At 41.0% G+C, this 8,681-nt stretch overlaps 1 protein-coding gene across 1 annotated transcript; it reads left to right on the plus strand.

Annotated features, from left to right (window-relative positions):
• Nucleotides 1-664: 664 nt before the first annotated feature.
• Nucleotides 665-8,471, plus strand: LOC103369242 (leukotriene B4 receptor 1-like). The gene is made up of 5 exons (XM_008297906.1): nt 665-823; nt 4,177-4,732; nt 6,335-6,535; nt 6,646-6,686; nt 8,032-8,471. Exons 2-5 carry the CDS (start codon nt 4,187-4,189, stop codon nt 8,333-8,335), a joined length of 1,092 nt encoding a protein of 363 aa, XP_008296128.1. The 5' UTR covers nt 665-823; nt 4,177-4,186; the 3' UTR covers nt 8,336-8,471.
• Nucleotides 8,472-8,681: the final 210 nt, after the last annotated feature.

Here is an 8,681-nt window from a genome sequence, read left to right on the forward strand (position 1 = left end):
CAGTAGTTGAGGGAGTATTCACATTCTGTACTTAAATCAAACTACTAACACCACGCTGCAGAAGCACTCTGTTACAGTCCCACACTGAAAACGTTGCTCTCACAAATAAGCTCTTAAAGTATTAGAGCTAAAAGCAGTCAGTGCAGATTATTGTCCCCTGTGGCTGATTCCATTTTATGATATCATTAGATTATTATTACTCATAAAAACAGGATCTCCTTGTTGTCGCTGTTTGAGGTGGAGCTCATTTTGAACTGAAAATAGCAAGAAACGCTGTCACAAGGGCTCCAAAAGATCAGAATGTTGCCTTCTGTCAGCTGACTAATTCATTAATCAGCTTATTAATTCAGCTGCAAAAATCTCACTAACAAGCTGTCAGATGAATGCAGTGAAGTTGTATTTTCTTTGAGAGGTAACGTAAGTAGACGCAGCTCAAATTCCCACTACAGTACTTGAGTAAATAGACTTCCACGCCTGGCTATAGGGTTTTCCTGCAGTGCTGTGGGTGAGCTAACGCTTTAAGTCGACGACATACATTCCTGTTTGCTCGACGTGTGAGGATGTTGACAGAGTGCCAGGGCAGAGGCAGGCCAGGTCATAGGGACACACCTTCAGCGTTCACTCCACTGCATGTTACAGCAAGCATGACAAATCAATGGAGAGGCAGAGAGGGAAGGAGGGAGTGGATGAAGTGGAAAAACGTGGGCAGAAGAAACCGTAAAACCAAGAGGAGGAAAATATAACATCTACACCAGAGTCAGGTTTCTTTTCCAGCTCCGGGTGTCCTCTTCCCCCCCAGTGTTGTGACAGCGTTGATGCCTTGGTGAGTCTCATTTTTCTTGTCTTTGAGTTGTGCATGTGTTCTGGTTTCTGTCATAATGCTGCACTCGCAAAAAAAAAAGAAAGAAAAGAAATTCCTTGGAGCAAGTGTAGTTATGAAGCAGAAAGAAGGACGTTTCATTTTGTGGAGTGTCAGGACTCTTTTTTTTCTCTCTTTTTTGACTTGTTTTTGTTGGATTACTGTCCAGTTTACATGATTACTGTTTGAATATGAGCAGATCAGGTGGAGCTGAACCTGTGCCTGTGTGCTGTGTAGTTTCTGTATGAATGGCTTCTGGTAGTTCGCACAACAGGTGTGATTTTGTAAGCATGCGTGTGAGTCACACGCCACACAAACACACCTTTTGAGTCGGTCCAGTTTTATCGTCTTAACTTTTAACAGGAAGCTCTGTCCAAATAGTAGTAAAAATCAAAGAAGTACGGATAAAGAGAGCACATTTTGTCTGTTGTAGTGAACAAACCGAAACAAGCGGACGAAAAAAGCAACAAGAAGAACAGGAAAGACTTAACGTGACAGTAACGTCAACCACCTGGTAATGGTTGGTTTAGAGTCACTGTTGCACAATAAAAAAGGTGTTTTTTGAGTCACTGTGTATGTGGCTTGACCGGCTTTTTGTAAACACTCGCCATGTGCCCATATTTTCTTCTTCAACTGGCAAAAAGAAAGGTTGACTTCTCTGTAACATCATTATGACAGAATTAAAACGTCAAATCTACACGTTGACTTTGGATTCTGAATGTGCTTCCATTCAGAAATCATAGAAGTGCATGTTTTTCCATGCTTCTGACTACTTTTTTATTTTTATTTTTTTTAAACCACTTCGATCAATATTTATTATTTTAAATGTACTGGCACATTTAGACGCACAAAAACCAACAAATGCAACCTGTCAAACAGCTTAGAGTAAGATTTTCTTCTAAAAATTTCTCTACCAGCTTCTTCATCAACTTTACATGCAACACATAATAAATGCTTCCTCTTTAACCCACACTCTGCTGTATCTATACTGTACATGCGATGGGAGAGAAACGTCCCCTAAATGCAACAAAAAAGGCGCACAATCCCTCCAACCTGCTCTGTTTGGTGTGCACTCGCTCACCACGAACAGCACGTTACACACTGATTTATCCTGTAATAATCCATAATTGCAGCACAGATTGCTGGGAAATCTCAAGCGAGTTTGTTTTGCAAATGTGGGTGTGAGTATTTGGCTATATGCTGCTTTGTCGGCGTGACAGCAGCGTAAAGGGCGTGCTCTTATATCAATGTTCCAGATGTGGAGAACAAGCGACGGCATGCCCACCTTTTTAACAGCTTTTTTTTTTTTTTTTTTTTAGCAACATGGCGTGCATAAATATGTCTCCTGGCAGGAGCCTATAGGATGAATACAGCAGCAGTTTCTGTTGCTTGCTGACACCTAACTCAGATTCCTGAATCTTCCTCTTCCTACATGCTTATTTTGGCTTTCAGGGAGTTACAGAGAGTGTAAAAGTCCTGAACCATGATTTATCATATCATATCCCATAAAACAATCTAAACCAACAATGTTAGTCCCAAAATCTTTACATTTTCTAATTTCCCACCTCATCTGTAGCAGCCAATCACGGCTGTTTGAGGCTATAAGAGATAAATCTGTTTTTGTGGAATTCCCGCCGAGTAAACTTTTGAAATCCCAACTTTGCAAGATGTCAATACAGAAGTGGCTTTTATGGGATTTGCTGGATATTAAGAAAAGCATAGAATATAACCAGCCTTTAAACACTTGCTCTGGCTTGCATAAAATACTCCTACCAGTTTATAGAACACTTTGGAGACATGTCAATATAAATCCAGAAGGTCCTGATTGTTAGGAGGCAGCCAGACGGTGTAATCTGTCTGAGCTTAAACAGCCTCTATTATTCTTTTTGGATTTGTCCTTTAATGTGGTATGAAGCTTTTCATGTAAAAGGTTTGTGAACACACAAAACCCAAAGCATCAAAGCGACTTTTTGTCTCCCACAGACAACGCCGCTCTTTACCTGCCTGAAAAGCCTCATTTGAAGTCCACGTCTTTCTTCTGTTACTTATTTACATCGTCATGGGACACATTCGCCTGCCCTTGCGGATAGTTTTTTCATATCTATTTCCTCACTGAGGCTGTTTCTGTCTATGCTCGTAATACATAACCTGCATTTTGTCACAAACATTGCCCCGGCTGACCAATCAGAGCAGTCTGGGCTTTACGTTAATGGTGTCTTAAAGAGACGTGCACCAAAAGGAAGTGTTTCAGACAGAAGTTTAGAAGAGCTGCTGCAGCAATGATTAGAAAGAACGATGTGTTTTGCAAGCATTAGAACAATATTCTATTAAACACCCCCCAAAATCAAATAAGAAAGCTGTAAATGTGCATAGTTTGGGCTCTTTGAAGTGCATTTGTGCTGCACAGAAACTTCCTGATGCAAGCACGTCAACATTTTAATGACATTGTTCACTTTGCTTTCGAGTAACTCGTTGCACTGCGGGTGACGCGGTGCACGACACGGTCACATGTGTTGACACATTATGCCAACATGTGTCTGTTGATTACCTCATTCTGAAGCCACGGGCATCGATCTGCTGATATAACAGCTTCCACGCTTCTGGGCCAACTTTCCACGAGACTTATATATGAAAGAGGCATTAAAATATATATAAATATCCTAGTTTTTCAAAAATGGGTTAATTCTACGAGTACATTTGCCACCGGCCTGTAGTCTGTGCCAATCTGTTATTTTTTCTTTTAATTATTTGAATGCAAAATCTCAATCTGTGGAGTTATTAACTGTCAGATGAAGGCGGTTGAAGCACCAAATTTCCCTCCTAAATGTGTAGATGTTCATTTTCCAAGTGGTTGCTCATGTAATTCCCATGTACTAATTTTTGTCGTGTTTTATTTCATGTCATTCGACTTTTTTTCTACTGACTGCACATCTAAATATCCACATTTCTTCCTCCGCTTTTGTGTTGTGATGGTGCTACAAACGATCTTGGCTCATCCAGCCTTAAAGAGAAAGACAGCGCTGATAAACCTCAGGCTGAATCATTACTCAAATACCGACACCAACACAGGGATTGTTGCTCTTCACTCATGTCTGGTCTCGTCCGTCAGGAATTAAGGATCCCCGTTAAAACCTGTTACACTTGCGCCACACTCCCACGTTTTCCTGCATCGAATTCATACTTGTCAAACTGATGCCAGTGACAGATAAAAAGCGAGGCCCTCTTATTAGTTCTGTCGGTCCTAATAAGGAAGGTTTTATTGCACTTGTTCAAATCTTGTCAGTGTAAATCATTTAATGTTATTCTCTCTTTGGCAGGTAACACAAAATGGCCCAGGGAAACTGCTCCACATTCCAAAATGCAGGAAATGAGACCATTGTGGATAACAAAACCGCCACCACTATGGGTGCCCTCATCCTCACCCTCGTCTTTCTCTTGGGCTTCCCCGGAAACCTCTTCATCATCTGGAGCATCCTCGCAAGAGCCCGAAAGCACTCCGTCACCACCCTCCTCATCCTCAACCTGGCCATCGCAGACGGCTCCCTGATGGCTCTCACGCCGTTCTTCATCGTCTACCTGGTCATGAAGAACTGGGCGTTTGGGAACATCATGTGCAAGATCCTCTTCTACCTGTGCCTGGCCAACATGTACGCCTCCATCCAGCTCATCATGCTGATGAGCGTCTACAGGCTGGTGGCCGTGCTGTGGCCGCGGCGGATCAGCGTCATCACCGGCCGGAGGACTGTGATGCGGCTGCTGGCCGTGGTGTGGGCGCTGGTCATGGTCGCCTCGGTTCCTGCACTTATCTTCAGAGAAGTGAGGCGCAAGGGGCCCGTCTCGGTGTGCGATTCATTCCACAATAAATGCAGTGATGTGAGTCAACGAGAACCTTAACTCGATGCCATCGTACACTCTGCAATCTTTTTGAGTTATGACAACTTCTAATGAAATTATGTTGAACCAACCGATGAGATTGAGTTGAAAGAATGAGCTGTTCCTCTACAAGCAACAGTATGTTTAATTACTTATGTGTTAAGATAAGTCATGTTAAGATAGAGGAAGAGACTTAAAAACCTGAAGTCAAGGTGAAGAAAAACATTACTGAGCGTTATTAAGCCAATTTCATTAAGTGACCTCAGCTTGAATTTAGATTTAAATCAACTGAAGCAGAAAGTTGTGTTGCAACTAATCAAAAATATGTTTGCAGCTTCATATGAATTGGTAAATTAAATTTAAATGTAAAAAATAAATAAATCTTGCAACCATGCATTTCATTAAGTCATAGGAATAGGACCACTGAATTACTTTTTTTATAGAGGAGTGACCTTAAAAACCTGAAACTAATGTGAAAAAAAATGAAGTTATGAAGCCATTTTCATTAAGTTACCTCAACTTAAGTTTAGATTTAGATCAATGAAAGCAGAAACTAGTATTTTTATGTCAACACAACTCGTGTATGCAATGTTTACAATTTAAAAGTTTGTATAAATCAATAAATTTGAGTTTTTGGGGGGTTTTTTTGTCTTCCAACCATGCATTTAATTAAGTTGTAGGAACTGGTCCCTTGAACTGCTTCTTGAACTACTTGCACTAAGAGTTAGTCCAATCTCCAACAACCACAGTGCAAAATGTGTTATTTCACAATAAAGGCTGAAAAATTGTGAAACTTGAACCTTTACTTGGGAGCGATTCTTAGGGCCTGAGTCACCAGCAATGTAGAAAACAACTGGAGCTTTATGTTGAGCCCTTGCATGGGTGTACTTTAGGCCAAACAACGATCTTAATAAGTCAGACGAGTTGTTTTGTGATTAAGCGCATCCAAGTAATTTTGTAGCATTAAAAAGAAGCAAAAAGTGAAAACGGGGACGAAAAGTAAAAGTTAACAGTGACTGAAAACGCAACAAAACAATGACCCACAAAGAACTCACAACCAAAAGGCCAGAAAACAGTGACTGAAAACAAAAGTGAACCATCAAATATGTTTTCCTGAACATGACTAAACAGTATTGGTAAGTTCTGATGTGTAAACAAAAGCAAAAACAATGAAACAGCGACTGAAAACGAAAGTCTACAGTGAGTGAAAAACACAACAAAGCAATGGTGTAGGAAGTGTCGTGGTACAGCCCTGCAGCCTCCTTATGCAGACATTGTTAGTCTTTTTTTGTGTAAAGTGAAAGAAACTTGTAAGTCATGACGTGATTAATCACTTCACATGGATGCAATATGGATGAATAATTGTCGGCATTTAACAGTTTTACAGACTTTATTGTGAAACTAGTATGTTTTTTAGCTGTTGCTTTTACATATTTTAGTGTGAGACTGCATTGCTCGAGGAATCGATAGAATTTTCTGAATCATACATTAACTAGATTTTTGTTGGGAACATTAGAGTTTCAAGTGTGAACTCAGCAACGTGTTTTTTTTTTTTGTATTTTCCACTAATTTTTTTCCTCCCGTCTTGTGTCCTCTGCACAGGTGGTCCTTCAGTACATGCTGGAGCTCGTGTTGGGCTTTTTAATTCCCTACGGGGTCATCGTGGTCAGCTACATTTGCATCCTCCGGCGTATCCGTCGCACCAAGTTCAACCGTCGCATCCGTAGCGAGAAGCTCATCCTGGCCATCGTGCTGACCTTCTGCATCTTCTGGCTGCCCTACCACGTCGTCAACATGGTGCAAGTACGTCCTGCTGCTACACAACATGCCTGATTCCCATCTAGTGTACAGGATTTCTAGAATTATTTAAATGAAATGAAACTGTTAACAAAGAAATTCTGTGTTGTTCTCAGGTTACCTGGGCTTTGTGTCCAGATGGTGCAGTCAAAGACAAGTAAGTGACACATTTGCATGAATCTCATTTGTACAGCTGATGTTAAAATCCAAACAGGAGGCAGTAATCTGGGTTATTATCCTTCATGGTGTACAGTTGGAGGAAATGAGTCGGGTACAGTGTTGCTGGAGTCAGAATTAGCATCACTTCATCAGCATTTTGTTCTATGGAGCAAGAGCCAGGAGGAGATTAGTGCAGCACCCTGTAAGCGAATGGAAACCACTCGCCTGACTTTCCAAAATAAAATACCTCGACGTCAAAGTTGTACGCATGATCGGCTGTCCGCGCTTTTAAATATTTACAATATTGTTGAAACAGAACACTCGCAAATTGGCAAGATAAGCAAATACAGGAGCTCCATATAAAAGACATTCATGGGTGGATTTTTCATTTTTTGGAAGTGAAAGATTTGTTTTTCCGATTCACTATCACAGAAGCTTACATCAAGAGGAGCTAATGGAGATTGGAGAAATTTGTAAATAATGGTTTTGTAGTGTATATATATTACTCATTTAATTGTTTTTAGCTTTAATAGCCATTTTAATAGTAATCAAAGTGTGATATTCTGTTCCTATAAATGTTTTGTTTGTTGTGTGCCGAAGCATGTTGGTGAAGTAAAGACGATTCTTCCAATTAGTCAACTAGTGACGCAGGGTCGTTGCTGTTGTTGTTTTTTGGTTGGCATTCAAAGATAACAAAATGCAGTTATGAGCACCTCTGCAGATCCCTAAACGTATGTTGCGGTTTCATTTATTAGTGGACAAAAGCTCGACACAGTAACTTCTCGATCTTGTGGATGCAGAATGGAAGTTGTTAACAGGTGGACAAAGTGTTGTTCAGTTCAAACAGAGCCGCAGCATCCAGTGTGTTCATTGAAATGCCCCTTTCAATTATTTTTTACCATGTCAACATCTCCATATGGTGTTTTTTTTGTATGCTAGAAGATAATGAGTGAAGTAAGCAGTCCATGTTGTGTCCAAGTATTTGACCGTCTCAAACATGCAGATTTAGACTTCTGGGATTTTGGACATGTAACAAACCTTAGGAACCAATCCTGTGCTTGTAGCGTTCACAGAGCTGCACGTTCACAAAAAAGCAGTGGTGTAGAGTTGCATCTAAGCCATTTTAAGGCAGGAAAGGATTATTTTCATGGAAACAACTTCAAATATGTAATTTTAATTCACAGAGGTGTGTTTCTCTGGGTTACTGGAGATTGGTAGGTGTATTTTTTAGATAGAATACGTTTAAATAAAGCTCAGCTAGCTGGTCTGAAAAACAAATCAACAGTCTATTTTGCAATCATGTATCCGTGATCTAAACACCTTCTCCCCTCTCCACCCATCAGACTGGCTGCAATATGGCACAGGAGTCGTGCCGTCACCTCCTCCTTAGCCTTCATGAGCAGCTGTGCCAACCCGGTGCTCTACTTCTTCGCCGGAAAGTCCTACATCCGACGAGAAGGACTGGCGTTCATGGCTCGCTTGTTCGAGGGCACGGGGCTGGACTCCGGCACCAGGAAGAGCCGGCAGAACAGCCAGAACAGCCGTGACAAAGACAAAGATGCAGGCGGCGTCATGCTAAAGGACAAGGAGCTGGACTCTGTCACCAACTCGAGCTCTAACATCAAGCCAGTGAAGAACGGTAAGTAGAGGACCCATGAGGCTCGAGGGTGGTGTGGTGTCTCCGGAACATTAAACCACTCAGGCCTTTAAATCTTTCCTCCGTCCAGTCACAAAAATTTTGACAAGAATTCCTGCACAGCTGATCCCTGCCCATCAAAATAAATAAAAAAAAAATCAGCTGCTGCATGAATCTTTCTTCAAAATGAGACTGTTACAAACTAAATAAATAAATAAATAAAATAATAATAATAATAAAAAAAAAAATCAGCTGCTGCATGAATCTTTCTTCAAAATGAGACTGTTACAAACTTGAAGGTGGATGTAACTTGCTGTAGGCCATCGGAGGCATCCTAAAGTGACGCTGTATCTGAGG

Source organism: Stegastes partitus, unplaced genomic scaffold (genome assembly GCF_000690725.1).
Source record: "Stegastes partitus isolate 25-593 unplaced genomic scaffold, Stegastes_partitus-1.0.2 Scaffold1258, whole genome shotgun sequence".
NCBI classification, from domain to species: domain Eukaryota; kingdom Metazoa; phylum Chordata; class Actinopteri; family Pomacentridae; genus Stegastes; species Stegastes partitus.